The sequence below is a fragment of the Parasteatoda tepidariorum genome, chromosome 7 (genome assembly GCF_982258835.1).
Source record: "Parasteatoda tepidariorum strain Cologne lab strain chromosome 7, Ptep-v5.0, whole genome shotgun sequence".
In the NCBI taxonomy this organism is placed as follows: domain Eukaryota; kingdom Metazoa; phylum Arthropoda; class Arachnida; order Araneae; family Theridiidae; genus Parasteatoda; species Parasteatoda tepidariorum.
Window position 1 is genome coordinate 8870377 of NC_141761.1, and position 22151 is coordinate 8892527.

The 22151-nt window shown below is 28.6% G+C and overlaps 1 protein-coding gene across 2 annotated transcripts in view; it reads left to right on the plus strand.

Annotated features, from left to right (window-relative positions):
* LOC122271175 (uncharacterized) overlaps nt 1–22151 on the plus strand; it is a 51672-nt gene that overhangs the window by 22404 nt on the left and 7117 nt on the right. For both annotated transcript variants that reach the window (XM_087167243.1, XM_087167242.1), the window contains 6 exons: nt 1183–1215; nt 2099–2130; nt 3902–3965; nt 6494–6525; nt 8275–8338; nt 21272–21319. In XM_087167243.1, the coding sequence (XP_087023369.1) occupies nt 1192–1215; nt 2099–2130; nt 3902–3965; nt 6494–6525; nt 8275–8338; nt 21272–21319 (264 nt within the window). In that variant the 5' untranslated portion in view covers nt 1183–1191. The remainder of the gene's footprint in view (nt 1–1182; nt 1216–2098; nt 2131–3901; nt 3966–6493; nt 6526–8274; nt 8339–21271; nt 21320–22151) is intronic.

Sequence of the window (22151 nt, forward strand, 5' to 3'; positions counted from 1 at the left end):
TTGAAATTACATTTTTAAAAATCTTTTGATTCTTGAGATTGAAAGTGCGATGAGCATTTTTTTCCTGTGTGCTTCTTTTATCACAATTTTCCATCCCTAAACAAAGTCCTACCCCAGGCATTCCCTGAATCAGCTTAAGATTACTAATATTTTTTTTTTTTTGGTGCACAAGACAAAGAGTAATAAAAAAATAAAAGCAAGTTAACACATTTCTTGTTACTACGTTTTATTTTTCAGTCATTTTTGTATTCCATTTTATGGGTCATTTATTTATATGATGTGTCATAAAAGGGGGAGTTTGGAACCATTAATTAAAATTCTTTGCGGAACGGATATAGTGAACTCCCGGTTATAGTGAAGTGAAATTTCGGCCATTAGTTCACTATAGCGGGGTTTGACTGTATATGCTTAATATCCTTAATTTTTTTTTTTTTTTGAAGAAAATTAAATGAAATACATCGTCATTTTATTGTCATTAGTCCTGGTCATTTTATAGCATCGTGCATCGAAAAAATTTACTATGATAATAAGGAGATCAGCAGGCTGCGTAGCGCTTTTAACAAGCACTTAAAGGTGCTTATTTTCAATTTTAGTTTCTTAAAAGCGCTAAAATGTGCTTTTCTTATTGGGTACTTTTAAAAATTACTTGAATTTCACTTTTCGAAACTAAATGAGATTTTTTTTCTTTACCGTATCGTTTTTCGCCAAAGCGGTATGCAATACCTTCAGAGGTATAATTAGTTACGGGAACATAGAGGACTTTGTGACTCGACAGATTTAACGTGCATCAGTCACCATATACTACACGGGGAGTCTTCGTCAGACGTGGATCGAACCCTTGCTCTCTTGGACATGGGTCACAGTGCCGTACAAACCAGGCAATCCCGGCCCTCGTTCCTAACTGTTATGGCTCACACTTATAAAAATGTTTTATGAATGTTATTACTCTATGTTTGCAATGATCTAGAAACGATTGTAAAATCTATCTACTACCGTTAATTCCCTCATTAAAGACCTGAAAACGAGTGAATAAAAGATAAAAGAATAAATTATGAAACAAATGATAGTTATAAAAAATTAAAAAAGAAATCCTTAAAAAGAGATCATCCATGAGTTTGCATGATTATTTTAATTGTTAAAAAATGTTAAGTGAATGAAATATAAATTGTTTTTTTCTTTTAGGTCAGTGAGATGGTTTCACGAAACCGAAAGAGAGTAAGTCATGTTTCGTTTTTATTAAAAATAGTCGATATTATATATATATATACACACAGGGGTCTGTCTAGGAGAAATTTGGGTCCGTTAACGGACCCTTCAAAAAATTATTTTTCTTTTAATCGGACCCTTCACAAATTTGTTTATCTTTATTGTTTTGTTAATTGAATAAACCCTTCGCAGGGCAGAAAACAAGAAAGATAGATGTAGACGATTCTTCCATTATTCGTCCGAAATTAATATTCTACTTTCAGCAGTATAGACTAAATACCAAATATTTGTATGTTGCATCTCTAATTTAGAAGCAGCAATTGCTGTTTATTTTTTAAAATTGTAATCCTAGTGTTGAGCATATAATCTTATATGTCTTTACAATTTAAAACCTCCTTGAAATTTTTTTTTGCTATAACAGGACCCTATTTGAACAAATTCGCAAAAGCAGGACCCTGGTTGAAAGAATGTGAATTAATGATTATTTTATTTTCACAAATTACCTCTGAAATCGAGCCGAGTAATTTCTTAATCATTTTATGGTGGCTAATATAATCGAGAAAAAAAAATCTTTGTCAGAAACTTATTTTGTCATAATCATGTAAAGTTTTTAAACGTTATTTTGCATTTTGTTAATGTATACAGCGTTAAAAATATTTTTTGAGTGCTTAGAAAGTCCTTGAAAAGGTGTTTATTTTTTGTTGAAAGATTTGGCTACGCATCGTACTTAAAATTTTATTTTTGCAATAAAAAAAACATTTTCTAGCTTATATAGTACTATAAAGAACAAAATTAAATAATCAATTTTTTTTCTTCATTTTTCTGAAATGTATGTCATTCTTTTATTTCTCTAAAAAGTGTGCTTTTATTTACTTTTTTTTTATACTTTCAGGTGGCCGAGAGTTCAGCTGGCCCAAGCCCTAAGTAAGTAAAATTTTGTATGTTGTATTTTATAAACAAAGCACAACGATAATAGAAAAATAATCTCATATAAAAAATTCTTATTTCGTATCATTTTAAACTGTGTAATTTTTAACGATAAAAACATATTTGAAGCTAAATTATGAACTAGTTTGAAGAAGGAAAATTTAAAAACATTCTTTTTTGAAATTTCCTATGTCAGAAACTATTTAATCTATTGTGTTTAAATTTTGTTCTTTCACATTTAAAATCAGAGAGAGTAAATTTATATAAAAAAAAATTTTTTTTCTTCCTAGACACTCAAATTTTTTCGACAATAAAACAATAATAACTAAATAAAACAATAAAAAGAACATTATTAAAATGTTTTATTTCCGAGGGATTAGATTATCTTAGGATAATCCGGAATTTTGATACCAAATTTGTTCTGGATGCTATTTTGGGTCCATTTTTTTAAAAAGGAATATTTTTGGTGGAAAAAAAAATCTTTCTGAAGAAAGAGAAAACTATTTTTGAGCGAATTTCTTAACGGATGCAAAAAATTTAGTTACTATGTTTATGTTTAATATTAAAAGTATTTCAAAATAAGTTCAAACAGTGGCATAAAAACAATAAAGCTGCCAATCAGGAGTTTACATAGAATCTTATAGTAAGTCTAGTAATTTGGGCAGGGACTGTACTTCAGTGAGCTGCAGATCGGCACACACGGTATTTTTTTGCTACAAGCGACACAGTTTCCGAACTAATTACCAAATGATAATTTGTTTCTTTTTAAGTCTGCCTTGCACACATACTTCAACTGATCTTAAGTTAAGTCTTGTCATTTCAAGAGAAAAAAATTCCCAGTGGCATTTTTTTTCCATATATCCGTAGTCGACAGCCGACCTAATTTTGGGCTTACGACTAGTAATGTTCAACTTCGTAAACTTGTAATTTTGAACTAATCCAGAAGGCAAGGGAACTCCTGGATCAATACCACCAGAGGTATGAATTGTTATGGTAACAGGCAGGTCTTAGTGACTCGACGGATTTAACGTGCATCAGTCGGGAAGTCTGGTCGGAGGGTATCGAACCCACGACCTCATGGACATGGACCCAGTGTCTTACCAATCTGGCTATGCATCCACGCCCTCCCAATGATTTTGAAAAAAAGTTTCTGCCTGATATTCCTGAATTCCTTAAAATGCCACTGAAGTACCTTCTCTCATGTAGCTTTTAAATTAATCATCACACTATGAAATCAGGGTGCGTAACCTTTTTTAAAAAGTGTAATAACCTTTTCATATTTTATTTTATAAAATGATCTTTTCTTATTCGGGGTTTGTAAAAAGTGCTTAGTTTTCTATCTTTTAAAAAGTGTTTTTTTTTTCTTTGCGGCGTCGATTTTCGTTCTAAATTACAAAAAAATGCTTGATTTTCACAATTTTCTCTAATAATTATCACTAACTAGTTTTTTTTTTATCATGATTATGCAAAGTTTTTGAATTTTATTGATTTTATGTTGATAAATTAACAACTTTAAACGATAGAAAGAAAAAATTTGTTACTACACAGATCCTAATATTTTATTTATTTATTTTTTTTTTTTTTGGAAAGTGATTAAAAATATTTTTTAGGTGCTTAAAAAGGTGCTTATTTTTTGTTGAAAAATCTGGCTCCGCACCCTGATTAAAAATTTGACAGTCGCTTTCTTACTTCATGGGTATTGTCACCCTTTAAACTACGCCCTGATTTCCAGGCACAATTTTTACATCAATATTTTTTGTCTTTTAAGATATTTGGCAGCTGGACCCTCGAGGATGAGGCAACCATCCTCATCTAATGATGAATCGGAAGAGGTGAGTTTATTTTTCTGAATCTGTCACTTTTACTATTTTCTGTTTTTTGTAGATTTATCTTAAAATCCTGTGGCAGAAATTTTCCAAGATATCTGCAACTAAACTCTCTAGCGCCTTTCTGTAAGGTACTTTTAATAATAACAAACATATATGCATTGTATCCGCCCACCTGGAATGTCATGGATTTCGGTATTGAACAAAATTCGTCATGATTTTAACTATTTTTTAAAAATAAAATCATGGAAAGTAATGGATTTAGGCTGCCGAAAAATCTTATTTTTAAAATGGAATTTACCCCCCCCCCCGTTCTCTATTTCAAAGTGTTCCGATGTTCTGAATATATGAATTTGTAACAAAATCCCCACTCATAGTCATATTTTATTAAAATATAAAATGTTTTAATCCTGTTCTTTAAAAATTGTCGTGTTCTTTCAAACAATAAAAGAAAGAATTTCATTTCTAGAGCTAATAATCTTTTAAACTTCCCTGATTTCAGAATTTTTTCGTCTGTTTATTATTTTTTATTTTATCAATTTAAAATTCTAGTTTAGGCTTTTTATATTACACTTACTTTAACGAAGAAATAAAGCAGGTGTAAATAACTGATCATATTTAGTTATTTGCTTTTGTATTTTTTTTTTTTTTACCTATTTTATTGCTTCAACTCTTTCTTTATTCTCTTTCTTTACTTTGTTTTTTAAGTTTAAAGTCAATAAATATGAAGATGCAGAGTATAACAGTTATGGTTATACCTATCATTTCAATTAATGTTAATATAATCAGGGGTCTGTTTAGAATAAATTTGGGTCCGTTAACGGAGCCCTTCACAGTGTTTTCATCATAGAAAAAAAATGGGTGAGAATTTCTCACCCTTTCTCAAAAACAGGGTGAGATTTCAGAAAGTTAAGTGAGATTTCTAAAAACTGAAAAAATACAAATAGACTTAAAAAATTTCTTTCATTATAATACATTTTTAACGTCTTCTATTTTTTAAAGCATTGAATATTCTTGCTGCATCATCATAGAAGATTTTGCCTTTACTAGCTATTTGTCCATCTTACATTAGTGCATAAAAAATTTGGACGCTTTACATGAAAAAACCTTACCTGCGGTTAACACGTGGTTGCAGAGAAATGTGTTCTGAAAGGGGTTCCGTGGTTCGGAGAGGTTGTGTTCTGTTGCTCGAAAATGTTCTGAACAATACTGGTAAATAGGGAATCTAGATAACGGGGCAAATGTTGAAAATAATGAAAGATCCAGGAAGAAAAGTGAAATGGATTTTATTCTAATTGGCGTAATTCGAAGCTTTTTCCAAAATGCGAGAAATTTGCGAATTTTGAAATTGATTTATAGAATGCGCGAATTTCTCGCGGTAATCATTTTTTAATGCGAGAAAAGAAAAAAATATGCGAGATTCTCGCGTTCTCGAGCTGTAGTGAAAACACTGTTTCACAAAATATTTTAACTTAAAAACGGAACCTTCACAAGAGACACTCGAAAGACATTTGTGTATTATTGGTAAATGGGCGGGAAAAATTGACTGATTCTGAGTGTTTAGCTATTAATAGATATTTTCAAATCTACTGGCAATCGACGTATATTGCTCCATAATATATGACGTCTTAACACTATCGTAACCGGTAAAATGACTATTTAAGAACTTTTGCATCGAAAATGCGCTTATCATCTTATCGTTTTTGCACACTTGACTTCATGAATTTTTCTAACAATTATATACAGTTAATATTCAATTATTATTATTTTTCTGTATTTTGTTTGTTTCGAATAATACTTGTTGTATTCTACCACAACCGGTCATTTGACCGGGAGAACAATTTATTGCTTTATAAGAATCAGAAATGATGATGTCATGCCTGTTGCATTCGATGAGTGGAACATTTCTGCAAAAAACTGTTGCGTAGTTCAATAACCGTGAATTCAAATTTCAAGAAAGTACCCACAATTTCAGATTAGCATTTCTGTGTCAGAAAAAGTGACAAAAACTAAATGTTTTGCTTATATTTTATTTTGATAACTTGACTTCATTTCTAACTAACTGTTAGTTTTTATCCGGAAAAATGTCGAAGCAATCAAGACAGCACAAGTTCTTTGAAGAAATAATATTAATTATGAGAATTTTAATTCTTATATATTCTTATAAATATAAAAACTATGGAAATAATAATAATTAGAATAAATATGTTTGCGGAAAGCATCCTGTACAGTGAAAACATCCTGTACATGTTAAAAATGCGTTGAGCAATGACTTAAAAATTCTCATTCTTTGTGTTTGTAATACATGAAAATTGGTAAATATTTTTTAGTTTATTTCCTTCCTGACAACATATTTCATACATTCGATCAAGAAAACATAAAGTCCGTTCATTTGACATAAGCATAACATAAGTCCGTTCACCGGCTATGGCAGAAACAGGCATGTTTAGTGCTAAGTTTTTTAAAAGTCACTGTTTGATTATAAAATATTCTTTTATGACACGTGCATTTATTTACTTTTTTTATGATTTCAGGAGGCAGGCTCAGCTGGCCATAGCATAGGCTCGTAAGTTGAGTTTTTCTTATAACTATCCCAAACTTGACTTCTTTACTTATAACTATCCCAGATAGCAAAATAAGGTTTATTTTCACTCGTTTTACAATTGACAGCAGGTAACTTCATGGGTATTATTGTGGGTTTGTAAGAAGTGCTTGATTTTTTATCTATTAAAAAGATATTTTTTTTCTTTGCGCTTCGATTGTCGTTCTAAATTACAAAAAACAAAAATAATGCTTGATTTTCACAATTTTCTCTGCATTAATTATCAAAAACTAGTTGTTTTTATCATGATTATGCAAAGTTTTTGAATTTCATTGATTTTATGTTTATAAATTAAGAAATTTAAACGTAGAAGAAAAAAAAATTATTACTGCACAGATCTAATTATGATTTTTGCTTGGAAAGTGATTTAAAGTATTTTTGAGTGCTTAAAAAGGTCAGGGTGACCACCCACCTGGAAAACCTGGAATTATCAGGGAAATTTGGATAAAAACCTGAAAAAATCTGGGAATTTTAAAGAAAAGCTGGAAATTTTTTCTTTGATAATTTTTTTAACTTCACTAATTTAAATTGTTAACTAATTTTCTTAATTTAAATTATTTCATCCATTCTACCCACTTTCTTTAGACGGTAATGTATCTCCGAGCAGTACAAATATCATCAACTTAGCGATACTTTGCTTGCATCAAAATTTGTACCATTACAGCTCTCTTAAACTAGAATGCCACATAAAATTCTCCCACGGTTGCTAAACGAATGTAGAAACCTTTGACCGCTATGGGCCTGTGCAATTTAGGAAAGATTGTGGTGGAGGTGGAAGAAGGGATTAGGATATTAGCTTCTGTTTTTAAATTCTGTCCTTGGGCTGAATCTATTTATGGCTCAAATTTGTTCGATGCTTTCGTGGTAATTTTTTCCCATTTTGACAAAATGTTTTTGTATTTTTATCTTTATAAAATTTTCCAAAAATTAGTTGGTTATAATTTGATAATAATAGATTTTATATTGCACTCTTTTTCTGAAAGCTTTTGTATTCCCATTCAAAGAAATCTGTGAATTATTTTTTCTCAGCAAACCAACCAATCGCACATTTTTATAATCGCTAACATCAATGTTTGTCGACAAATTGTTGCATTAATGCTAATTTTTTCTATTTCATTTTAACCTTTTATAACATATTTTAATTTTAAAAGAAAGGTTTTTTTAAGAACTAACTATATATTAATATTTAATTTTACTCTTTTGTTCGTCAATATATGAATTTTGATTCAAAATTTTGTACCGAAGCATTAAAAAATAAATAAAAAATCTTCCCAAATTGTCAAAATAAATAATTTCTTTCAAGATGATATGTTAAAAAAAAATAACATTTTGAATAAAATATTTTATAATGTAGACACTTTTCTTGTACACATCCTACACTTAATAAGAAAAAAGAAACAAAAACCTGGAAATTTTAAAGTTTTTATCTGGAAAACCTGGAAAAATCAGGGAAATTTGATTTGAGTGGCCACCCTGAAGGTGCTTACATTTTGTTTAAAATCTGGCTACGCACCCTGACTATGAGTTTTAATTGACCTTGAGTATCTTTGGTCTGAAGATGCTCAGTTATTTTAACAGTTTTCCCTAGAATAATATGTGTGCATTGTTTAATTTGTTAAAAATTGTCAGTTCTTTTGCAACTTCATGGGTATTGTCACCCATTAAACTGTTTGGCATGCACAATTTTTACACAAATATTTTTTGTCTTTTAAGGATTCCAGCACCTAAGCCCCGTTCCAGGAAACGACAGCATGCGCCCTCCGACGATTCCGACGAGGTGAGCTCACTTTTTATATTTTCTGTTTCGATTCTTTGAGTCCTTTTCATTTGTAAGGACTAAAATTTTTAGAAATCAGGGGTCTGTTTAGAAGAAATTTTTATTCGTTAATGGACCCTTCACAAAATATATTTTCATAAAAACGGACTCTTCACAAAATGATTTTTCTTTTAATCGGACCCTTCACAAATTTGTTTATCTTCATTATTATTTGTTAATCACATGAACCCTTTCCGGGAAAGACGATGTAAACGAATAAAGTTTTGTCTTCGTCAGACACTTCTTCTGTTATTCGTCCGAAATGAATATTCTGCGTTCAGCAGTATAGGCAGGGGTCTGTTTAGAAGAAATTTGGGTCCGTTAACGGACCCTTCACAAAATGATTTTTTCTTTTTATCGGACCCTTCACAAATTTGTTTACCTTCATTATTATTTTGTTAATCGAATAAACCCTTTCCGGGGCAGAAAACAAGAAAGATGGATGTAAACGAATTAAGTTTTGTCTTCGGCAGACGATTCTTCCATTATTCGTCCGAAATTAATATTCTGCGTTCAGCAGTATAGGCTAAATACCAAGTATGTTGCATCTCTAATTTAGAAGGAGCAATTGTTGTTTATTTTTTAAAATTTAATTTTTTTAATTATATTTTTACAGTGTTGAGCATTATCATGTATGTCTTTACAATTTAAAAACTCCTTGAAAAAGTTTTTTTTTTTTTGCAATAACGGACCCTATTTGCACAAATTCATAAAAGCGGACCCTGATTGTAAAAACGTGAGTAGTTTTTTCACAATTTTACAAAAAACAGGACCTTTCACAAAATATCTTTACAGATCCTCTGGAAATAATATACAGTAATCTGGCCTAATTATCAGAAGCACTTTAAGATTCTATGTAAAATCTTAATTATCAGGTGATAATTAAGGCGTAAATATAATACAGCTTTATTGTATTTACGCGGTTTGCACTTGTTAACGTTCGTGTATTAATTGGTTAACATTTGTAATGCAATCATTAAAAATAAATACAAATCGGAAGTCTATTAAAAAACCTGAATAAAAACCCATTACATGTATGCTTAAAAGTATTTGAATACAACAACGTGCAAAACACGCAATTACTAAAAAACTACAATGCGTTTAATAATTATGTTTAACTCAGGGTGACCACCCACCTGGGAAACCTTAAAAACCTGGAATTGTCAGGAAATTTTTTTATACTGGAAAAAACCTGGAAAAATCAGGGAAATTTAGAGAAAAGCTGGAAATCTTCGCTTCAATAATTGCTTTAATTTCACTAATTTAAATGATTTACTAATTTTCTTAATTTAAATTATTTCATCCATTATACCCACTTTTTTTAGACGGAAATGTATCGCTAAACAGTTGAAATATCATTAACTTAACAATACTTTGTCTGCATCAACATTTGCTCCATTACAGCTCTGTTAAACTAAAATGACACATAAATTTCTCCTACGGTTGCTAAACGAATGTAGAAACCTTTTTGACTTATGAAATTCTCAAAAAATTAATTTGTTATAATTTAATAATAATAAATTTTCTATTGCAATCTTTTTCTGAAAGCTTTTGTACTCCCATTCAAAGAAATCTGTGAATTATTTTTTCTCAGCAAGTCAACCAATCACACATTTTTTTAACAACCGCTAACAGCAATGTTGGTCGACAAATTGTTGCACTAATACTAATTTTTTCTATTTCATTTTAACTTTTTATAACATATTTTAAAAAAAGGTTTTTTTAAAGAACTAACTGCATATTAATATTTAATTTTACTGTTTCTTTGGTCAATACATGATTTTTGATTTAAAATTTGAATTGTATAATTATCACTATATCGAAAGTTCGTAAATGTTGCTTGCTTTCCAGAGATGATATTTCCAAAACTATTCATCCTTTTACCCTAAAATGCTGACAAGGACTAAAGAATGTATAGGAAACATATTAAATGATAAAATAAATTTTAAACATAAAATATTTTTATTTATTTATTCATATGTGTTTAGTACGAAGAAGGAAAACGAAACTTAGTGTTTTAGTTCTGCACTGTACAGGACTCTAGTTGTTAAAACAAAAAACAATTAACTATACTAAACTAAAAAACTATGTCTTTAGATTGGAATTCTTTAAATATTTTAATTTCAAATAAGAAAAAAAAAGTATAAAATTTAAAGAATTTCATCTTTTGTTTTCTATAGAGAATACAACAAAAAATTAGACAATTTTAAATTTGTGATATTTAATTTTTGTATACTGAATCTCTTAAAATAATAATGCTTATTCGAAAAAACATTTAAAAATTTTGAATTTAGATATTGGTTTAAAGAAAATATGATCAATGAATTTTATAAAAAGCACCGTTAAGATATACTGCAATATACAGTATATATTGGAATGTAAATACAGTGACTCATAAAAGTGTTGGTACACTTATGACTTTCAATGGAATGGGAAATAAAAATTCATTAATTAAAATGAATATTTCAAAATGGCTATTTAATAATAAAAAATGTATTTTATTCTTAGCAAAACTGCATGGAATATTTTAAAAAGAAAGCAGAAGTTTATTTTTAAGAACTCAATCATCGAAAAGTAGCAAAGACTTTACCGCATAAAAGCCATCATACACTTTCAAAAAAATCTCTGCCTATTAGTAAATATTCTAATTTTTCTAATTACAGTAGTATTTAGTAGAGTTTCCTGTCACATCTACAATAGCTTTTATAAGTTTGTAAATAAATTAACTAATTTTTTTTTGTCGGGTGAAATTCGAGCAGAATATTTTTTATTAAATGTTACAAAAACTTTTACAATACTCATTTGTGAATTTATGAATTTTTCCGCAAATTTTATAATTTTAATCTCTGATATGAAGTCCAGTCCTTCTTTCCCCGCAATAGGACACATTAAACTAATTTAACAATATTCATTACTGATTAAACCTCTTATGATGACAAATAATCAACTTTCAAATTTAACATATTGTTTTGTTACGACCATGAGCTAGCTATTTTTAAATGATAAAAGAAAATATTACGGTGAAGCAAAAATTAAAATATAATTTTGCTATCATAAGCTTGATACTAAGGTGCAAATAAATGTATAAAAATTTAAATGAAAAATAATTAAAGGAACAAATTAAAACAATAGACGATAATTTTAATTCTGAAATCGTAAAACATTTAAGTGTATGATGACTTTCGTGGGGTAAAATTTTGGTTACTATTAGATTATTGATATCTTTAAAAGAAACTTTTGCTTTGTTTTTAAAATACCATGCAGTTTTGCTAATATTTGATTAATATCTTATTATCTGAAATATTCATTTTAATTACTGAATTTTTATTTCATATTTCAATAAAAGTTATAAGTGGGCAAACACTTTTGGGAGCCACTGTAATTATAAAAATGTATTATATAATCACCTGAAACAGTTTTCCTTTTTGCTTAATTATTATACATATATTAAACAAGACTTATCCAAGGTCTTATTGGTCATTCTGTTTTTGTCATTTGCTTAGGTACACTTTGAAGAAAAACTACTTAAAGTAACACATTAAAAAAATTCCACAACATATTTTCTCCACGTGTAAATAAAAAATAAATAAAAAATCTTGCCAAATTTTCAAAATAAATTACTTTTTTCAGGATGATATGTTAAAAAAAAATAACATTTTGAATAAAATAGTTTATAATATAGACACTTTTCTTGTACACATATTACACTTAATAAGAAAAAAAGAAACACAGACCTGGAAATTTTAAGATTTTTATCTGGAAAACCTGGAAAAATCAGGGAAATTTGAAATCTGATTTGAGTGGCCACCCTGTAACTATTGTAATATCAGGGTGGCCACCCACCAGGAAAACTTGGAATTATCAGGGAATTTTTTTACACTTGAAAAAACCTGGAAAAGTCAGGAAAATTTGGATAAAAACCTGGAAAAGTTAGGGAATTTCAAAGAAAAGCTGAAATTTTTCCCTTAATTTAAATTATTTTACCATACGTTATATCTACTTTTATTTAGTCGAAAATTTATCATCAAACAGTTGAAATATCATCAACTTGACAATACTTTGCTTGTATTAAAATTCTCTCCATTATTACCCTGCTAAATTAGAATGCCACATGAAATTCTGCTATAGTTACTAAATGAATGGAGAAACCTCTTAGGGGATTATGGAAAGTAATTAAGGAAATTATAATATAATAATTAAGTAAAGTGGTGGGGGATGGAAGAAGGGGTTATAGGATATTTACTTATGTTTATAAAAGTAGATTTTTTTTTTTAATCTTCTAGTCCATGTGCTGAATTTATTTATTGTTCAAGTTTCTTCCAATGCTTTGGGGGATATTTTTTTCTGTAAGAAAATGATTAAATTTTTTTAAATCATTTTTAACTTTTTAAAATTATTCAAAAAATAATTGGTTATAGTTTAATAATAGATTTTATCTTGCACTCTTTTTCTGAAAGCTTTTGTGTTCTCATCCAATGAATTGTTTTTTTCTCAAAACCAAATAATCTTTCATTTTCTTGAATAACATAATTAATACATAACATAATAATTGATCATAACATAATTAACAGCAAAATCGTTTACAATTGTTGCATTGGTGCTAATTTTCTGGATTTCATCCTAACCTTCCAAAATATATTTTATTGAAAGAACGGCTCTTTTACGAACTAACTAGATGCTAACATTTAACTTTACTGTTTTGTTGGTAAATATTTGATTTTTGATTCAAAATTCGTATTGTTTATGAATCACAATATCAAAAAATAGTAAATGTTGCTTACATCCCAGAAATATTTCCGAAACTGTTTCTCCTTTTACCCAAAAAAGCTCACTAAAAATTTTAAATAATGCATAAACTTAGAATATAAAAAAATTTATATGTTTTTATTAGAAAGAAGAAAAACAAAACTTGAACTATAGAAACATTTATTGTAGAATTCATATAAAATTTTATATTAAATTTGACACATCTTTAGTTCTACAATCGGGGAACATATGCTCTTTCTTGTTTACCATTAACTATGCCTCTAAATACAAGTAAAATGTATATTGGTCAATATCTGCTTTAAAACATCAAACATAAGATTGTATGAACTCTTCAAAACGATTATTTAATTTTATTAAGGCAATAAAGCTATTAAATTATAATTTTTCCTGTGCAATTTTTCCCCCAGATAAAATTGTTATAGTCTAATGCAATAATTTTTTTTCTTTTTTTGTTTGTTCCTTAATATACAGTGACATTTTTTCAAACTATTTTTTTCATTGGATATAAAAATAACGAAACTTTTTGCCATTTTTTCCCAAATTTTGTTTTAAGAAAAAGAAAGAAAAATAGCAGCAGTTTTTTTATTCCAGGGTTTTTAAAATTATTAAATTTAAGGAAATATTGTTTAAATATAGTTCTATTTGTTTACATTGTTATTATTATATGTTGCACAGTTAAAATTAAAATGAACTATTTTTCAACTAACTTCTACAAGATGAAAAACATATAACGAAAAACATGTATATATATTAAATGGAAAACATTTATCGTATTTTACAAGTTAAGAATTGCATATAATTTTTTATTCAAATGTCGACTTCAAAATTCTGTCAAGTTTACATTTAAATTACAAACAAGTTCACACAGTTTGGACAATTTGTATATGAGTTATAATTTTTTGCTTTCTTGCAATTTACATCCGACACCAACAATTTAGTTCATTTAATTTGAACTTATAATCAGTTTTTATCAAGCAAATTGTTTTTCTATAGATTATGATGTACTAAATATTTAGTATAAAAATTTGATGATTATAAACTTATGTTTTATAAGATATTTTTTTTTTTAAAGAAATTTATGTTCATATTTTAGGTCCGACATCATGGAATTGCCCAGTTGTAAAAACAAAACAAAAAAATTAACTAATCTAAACTAAGAAACCATGTGGTTAGATTGGAATTCTTTAAATATTCTAATTTCAAATGAGAAAAAAAAGAATAAAAGTTAAAGAATTTTACCTAGTTTTTTTCTATAGAGTACTGAACAAGAAATTTGAAAATTTAGCGTTTGCAAATACTGATCTCATAAAAAAAATAGTGCTAATTCAAAACAAACAACATTATCTAGGCATTTGATTTTAGATATTAATTTCAAGAAAATTATACCAGCGAATTTTATCAAGAGCACTCTTTAGATAAAAACACATTATAAAATTTCTCTAAATGTAATAAATATAACTATAAATGTAAATAAATATACAAATTTTTAGATGTATAATCGCCTCGAATTTTTTTCTTTTGCTTAATGAAAATATATTGAACAGTATTTTTTCAAGGCTCTTTTTGTCACTCTGCATGTATTTGCTATTTGGTACATTTTGTGCAATAACTACTTAACTCTTAAAAAAAAAATTTTTTTTTTCGTTAAAAGCTATATTTTCTGCAAACTAAACATATAGTTTCCTCCATATCTATTCAAGATGATATAGGAAAAATAAACATTTTAAGCAAAATACCTTACAATATTGAAACTTTTCTTGTACCCACCTACACTTTAAAGGAAAAAAAAAACACGCTGACCTGGAAATTTTTAAGATTTTTACTGGAAAAATCAGGGAAATTTATAACCTGATTTGAGTGGCCACCCTGAATATACTAATATAATACGTGATATAATAAGTGTTCTATATTTATATAATATATTGTCTAATTTATCCAATGGTCGAATTTATATTATGTATCGTTTAATTTAACCAATACGATACGCGAACGTAAACAAGTGCAAGCCGATTTCAATCACGTGATATTATACAATAATTATCACGTGATATTATACAATGAAACTGTATAATATCACGTGATAATTAAGATTTTGCTTAGAATCTTAGAGTGCGCCAGGGACTGTACATATCCAAGTCAAAATGCTTTGTTATCCATTGATGGACCAGCATAATCTTGATGCAAACCATCAATAATTCCATTATCAAAAATTATAATTTTGATGGTATTCAGCATGTGTAACCATCATCCCAATGTAGAAATTCGGACTGATTTATGATGGCCCAACATAAAAAATAAATAAAAAAAAAAAAAATACAGTTTTAATGGTTTATGCCCGAGAACCAACAAAAATTTCCATTAAACCATCCTGGAAATGTACAGTTGGAATCATCGTGGATTGTTGGTCCATGAAAATCGAACCTTTCTTGATGGTTAACCAACATAGTCAGGGCGCGTAGCGTTTGTAAAAAGTACTTAAAGGTGCTTTTTTGGGGATTTCGTTTTTAAAAGCTTTTAAAGGTGCTTTTTTCAGCTGGTGTTTTTAAAAAGTGCTTTTTTTCCACAATTAATTTTTTTTTCTTCAGTGATATCTGATGGATCCCATGCATTTCACGAAAAATGGGGTGTTTGCTACGTAATCATTCACGTGGACTTCATGTCGTACCCACGTTATGACTTGCGCATGCGCGCACACTTAAACCGAAACCCGAGTGCTCTAATTCGGATAGAGAATATCAGATCCTTATGAAATGTTTTTCGTTTTAATTTAATTTAATTTTATTCTTGTTTATTTTATTTTACTTTTAACACTTTTTTGACGTAGGGAGTAAGGGTACTTTTGTTCTGAGTTCAGGGTCAAGTTGAATTCACTCGGTGATGTGGGAAAGTACTGATTGTTTTGATTTACGTCCGTTTCTTTTTGGGTTTTTTTTAACGTTAAAACTCTTTATAAAAAGTTTTTGTTTTTCAATAATATCATTGATTGAATATGAATTTTTTGAGTGCTTGAAATTTTTTGTAAAGTGCTTGAAAATTTTTTAAAAAGTGCTTATTTTTGATTCAAAGATTTGGCTACGCACCCTGATAGTATTAAAGTAGCATTTTCCGTCACGGAATGTTGGAAGTTTGCTGGCATATCATAATTCAATAATACATATTGGATGATATTGAACTGTCATAAATCGCTCTGAAACCGACATAAACGCACAAAATGTTTTGATGGAACCTTCAAGAATTGTTGTGGGTGATTTGCAAAATATGTAAGAGCTTTTAAACATTTTACCAAGAGCTTTTTTCATCAAATAACATGGTGCGTAGAGTTTTTAAAAAGTGTTTAAAGGTGCCTATTTTCGATTTTTAAGAGCCCTTCCTTAAAGGTGCCTTTTTCGTTGGGTGTTTCTAAAAAGTGCTTCATTTTCCCTTTTCGAAAATGATTTTTTTTCCTTACCGTGTCCATTTTCGCCACGTACTTTGCAAAAGTGTGCTTTTCACATTGTTCCATTCAACGCTTTCATAATTCATTCAACCATTTCGACCTATCGTCGATCCATAGCGTATAAAATCTGCAATCATTTTACATGTTTGATGAAGTACAGTGCACTCCCGATTATCCGGGTTAATCACCGGGACAGGTCGCACGGACAATCGAAAAACACGGATAATCAGAAAACTCCTTTTATTAAAGAAAAATTCAATATCAGTTCAAAAACTTACTGACATTTGCATGCATAACATCAAACTAGGGATTTTCCTTATTAAAAAATGTGTAATGCGTCTTCGGCATATATCGATACACATATTTTACGAACAGCAGTAATGTCAGTGTAATAAAATCCTCCCATATAATCTAATAAAGTTTCCACAGAGCAACAGAATGAGAAATTGTATTTCCCTCATTTACTACATCTTCTGCATCAGTTACTATCATCACTATTTGATTAACAACATAATGATGTCTTCATCAGTCAAATACTGGAACCCAGGCTCACGTGCATCACTTTGAAACCAATCTTCTAAATTTTCTTCATCAAAAATTTCGAAACCTTCGATTTCTTTTGCTTGTTCGAGAATACTGTTATCATATTTTTCTTAAACATCTGAAGAGGATTGTTCATCAAGCGGTATGATCTTTCTCCAAGATCGTGATAAAGTAGACAATTTTACCTTTGACCATGCTGCTGATATTCCATATACTGCAATCCAATAACGAATATTGCTTCCAAAAATTTGGTAGTGTTATAACTTCATGAATCAAATATTTTTAATCTTGAAAATGTTTCTCTTTATATTTTTGTGTGACTCCAGAATGAGCACGGATAATCCGCGCCCGGATAATCGAGAGTGTACTGTACTTGCTATTCCGCATGTGCGTATAGTGAGCTATGTTCGGTGAGATTCTACACTCTCATGTGCAACTTCTGCTGCATTTTGCTAAATATTCATTTTGATAATATATAAATTTCAAGCTTCATCTTCCACCCTCTGAAATCGAACCGAAAAATCTCTCGATCATTTTTTAATGGTTATTAATATAACCAAGACTAGTGTTCTTTGTCGAAAACTAGTTATTTTATCATGATCACGTCAAGTGTTTGAAAATTATTTTGCATTTTGTTGATGTATGTAGTGCTTAAAAATATTTTTTGAGTGCTTAAAAAGTTCCTAAAAGGTGCTTATTTTTTGATGAAAGATTTGGCTACGCACCCTGAATAAACTAAATGATTGATGAATTGGATCTTAATTTTCTTATTAGAATGCACACCCGAAATTTATTAATGTATTTTAAACCTTTATTATTTATTTTATTATTATTTTATATTTATTATTTTATATTTATTATTTTTATTTTATTATCCAGCTTTTTACGTGTGCTGATATACCTAAATATGTATTATCTTGTCATACCATTTAATTCATAAACAATTTATTCAATTTATAAGAAAATACGATTTTATTATATAAATTCTTTGTAAAAAAAACTAATGCTAGTATTTTTTTTAAAGACTCAATCGTCAAATTTTTGCGAAAAAAACTTTTATTTTTAAGCTGCTATTAAACATTCTTAAAGGTGCTTGTTTATGATTAACATTTCCTTTTTTTATTCGTGATTTTTTCAAAAATGACTTAATTTTCTATCTTTTGAAAAACGATTTATTTTTTTAACCGTGTCCAATGTCGTTCTATTATATTGCAAAAAAAGCACGATTTTCACTGCGATATTTATTAGAAACTAGCTAATGTTCTCGAATTTTATTAATTTCATGTTTTTAAATTAAGAACTTTAAATGATAGGAAAAAAATAAATTTTTATTGCAGCACAGAACCTAACTATGATTTTTTTTTTTGGAAAGTGATTAAAATATTTTTTGAGTGCTTAAAAGGTGCTTACTTTTTGTTAAAAATCTAGCTACCGCACGCTGCCTTTGTATTCAAAATTAGAAGGCCTCGGAACATAATCCCAGAATTGGATCTACTGTTTAACAAAGGTTATTAATAAAGCCCGGATTTTGATGACCTAAAAATCTCAACTAATGCCCTTAAAAAGTGCAAAAAATGCCCTTAAAAGGTGCAAAAGATGCTCTAAAATGCGAAAGTTGCGCTTAAAATGCCTTATGACATGAAAAAAATAAAGTAAAAATATTGATCTAAAACAATGTTTTTACTCTTTAAAATTAGTATGAGTCATTTCAAAAAATATAAAGCAATGCAATACTTGTTCTACGTTCGTTAAAGTTTGAAAACTATGTTTTATATCCTAAAATAACAACAAAAAAAAAGGAAAATATATTGACTCCAAAACATTTTGATTTTGTATAGAAACTTTAATGAATATAACAACTTCCATTTCATAATATTACCAAATATCAGAATTATATTGGATTATTACATGTTTTTTTGATATTTTGAAATGTAAACGAGCGTCTCTTGTCTGAAAGTAAATTTTTATACCTGGAGAAGCTTCTTTCAACGTCTACTGATGTTATTGGTGAGCACCTGAAAAAGACGGTCTCACTTACATAGGTGCCACTCTTCAGTCCCAGGGACTGAAATCAATCTTGAGAAAAATCAATAGACTAATAAATTCTATCAATTAAATTAATTTTTCTTTTTTTTTTTTCATTAGAAATTTTTTTGTCGAAATAAAAAGTATATTGTATTTTAATCAAAACATATGATATGGTATTGATGTCAGGACTTTAATTTATCTTCTTTTTGTCAGCTTCACTAAATCTCATTCTTTAAAGTCTTGACAAATGGGATTGATTGAACTTTATCTACTTGTAAAATTAAATTTGTACTATTGCTGAATCTAAATCTGCTCGAGTTTGCTTCCTCCACCATAACCTATTGTCATGCTGGGCAAAGTTAAATCAAGATTATTTTTTTAAAAAAGAAAGAAATTATAGTGCTAGAACAAAAAATAAGTAATAATAGTGAAGTGAAAAATAGGGATATGAATGGTTTCAGTTGTTCAGTAGTAGTTGTTAAAAAATATACAAGGTTAGCTGTTATTTTTGTTTTGCTTGTTAAAAGAACATAAATGAAAAAAAAAATTTGAAAAAATAATTAAATGATTGATTTAATACACAGGCTAATACCAAGGAAACGTAAATTTTGGTGTTAGTGAGCTATAAATTTCTAAAAGTTTGGTAAATAACGCTAGACAGTATTATTTGGTCAAAAAAAAAGTTCAGTCTTGAAATTTTTTTCGAGTGGCACCCCTGCTCACTTACTGTCAATTCTTCTTCAATTTGAAAAGATGTTGCTTCACCTGTTAATATCCTAGAGATTTTCTTCATTGTTTAGAAGCCAGTGTAATAATAAAAATTGATAAGAAATAATAAAAATTGGAACAAATTAACAAAAAGCTTAAAAAATGTTTTAAAATGCAAAATACGCCCCAAAAATTAAAGAAAAATGCACTATAAATCTAAAAAAAATGCTCGAAAGGGCAAAAAATGCAAATGTCATCAAAATCCGGTGCTTTAGTTATTAATATACACCCTAGGAAAACGTAAAAACTGCGGTGTAAAAACGTGATCCCAATTAATGAACCGGTACTTGAAATAATTGCGTACGTCTATTAATGGCTACATACAATCCCTGGCCAAATGATTCGAAGCACTATATTATTTATAGTCCATGCGCATTTATATTAGACGCATTTATATTCTTATTTGTGTAGACGCATTTATATTCTATGTAAATTCTTAATTTTATTGTTTTTACGCGTCTGAAGTCGATTTCCCCTTTTTTACGTTAGTATATCAATGGGCCGAATTAGGCGATATAATGTATAAATATAGAATATTTATTATATCAGGTATTACATTAGCATATTATAATAATTATATTAAATTATTAGACTAGCTGAAGTGTTTTAATAATGACGTGAAGTGTTTTAATAATAATGTTTTGCACGAGTTTTTAGGCTATACTTTTATATTTAAACATACATATAATCAGTGCTTGATTACCCATTAGGACAGACTAGGCCATAGCCTCGAGTCCCCAATGATAAGGGGCCCCCTTAAAATGGATTTTTCGAAAATAAATTTTAAAAAAATTAGGAAAAACAATGATATAAAAAAATAAATCAATTTCAAATATATATTAATAAAATACTATAATTTTTTTTACATAATGTTAATCATATTTATTTATTGCTTATTTTAGTTATTATTTATAAGTATTATTATATATAAATACTTTTATATTTGAATAAATGAAAAATATACCGGAAAATTATTTTAAAATTATTAAATAATAAATAATTAAATTATTAAAATTATTATGTAGAAAATTATTTTACCATATGTTAACCCATTGATACGTAAACAAGTGTAAACAGTCTCGTAACAACAATAATAATTATCACCTGAGTAAAAACAATAATAATTATCACTTAAGATTTTACGTAGAAATTTCTAGTGCGTCTAATAATTTGGTATAAAGAGAGAAGAAATGAGATGCTAGATAAAGTAGTTACAGTCGCCATTTTTTTCCAACTATCGTCGGATTTGGCGTATCAAGCTCTAATCTGGAGCATTCAGTATCGTATTCAGTACTTGAATTCAATATTTTTTTCTCTTGATTATTAATATCAAAAAATGTCTTTATATTTAGGAATCGACGTCTAGCAAGAGAAGGCGCATTAAAGCCGAGCAGAAAGAAGTAAGTAATAACCTTCTCGAATACAACAGTTCTACTGTATAAATGATTATTTTTTTTTTATGCCTGCTACAGGGGTCTGTCCAGGGCAAATTGACTGCCGTTGAGCGGCAGTTTCACAAATTCAATTTTAGGAAAAACGGTAGTTTCACAAATTACTTTAAGCATATTTTCGAAAAATATTTAAATATTTTTGAAAGTATTTACTGATTTTACCATATTTTTGTGCTGATTTTTTAATATAATTTTTAAATTTCACAAACTATGTCAAAATTTTCACAAAATAGGTACCTCTAAAAAAAGCCTAGACAGACTCCTGCGATCAATTTTTCTGAGATAAGCTCGATATGCTGAAAGGGTACACAAAAGTCATAAGTTTGGAAAACACTGTAGTACCAGGGGTCTGTTAAGAAGAAATTTGGGTCCGTTTCCTTTCATAAAAACGGACAATTCACAAAATGAGTTTTCTTTCATCATTATTGTTTTGTTAATCGAATAAACCCTTCCCAGGAAGAAAGACAGATGTAAACAAATTAAATTTTTTCTTCCGCAGACGCTTCTTTCTTTATTCGTCCGAAAACAATATTCTGCGTTCAGCAGTATAGGCTAAATACCAAACATTTATATGTTGCATCGCTAATTTAGTAGCTGCAATTGCTGTTTATTTTTTTAAATTTAAGTTTTTTAATTATCAGGGGTCTGTTTAGAAGAAATTTGGGTCCGTTAACGGATCCTTCACAAAATATCTTTTCATAAAAACGGACCCTTCACAAAATATCTTTTCATAAAAACGGACCCTTCACAAATTTGTTTATCTTCATTATTATTTTGTTAA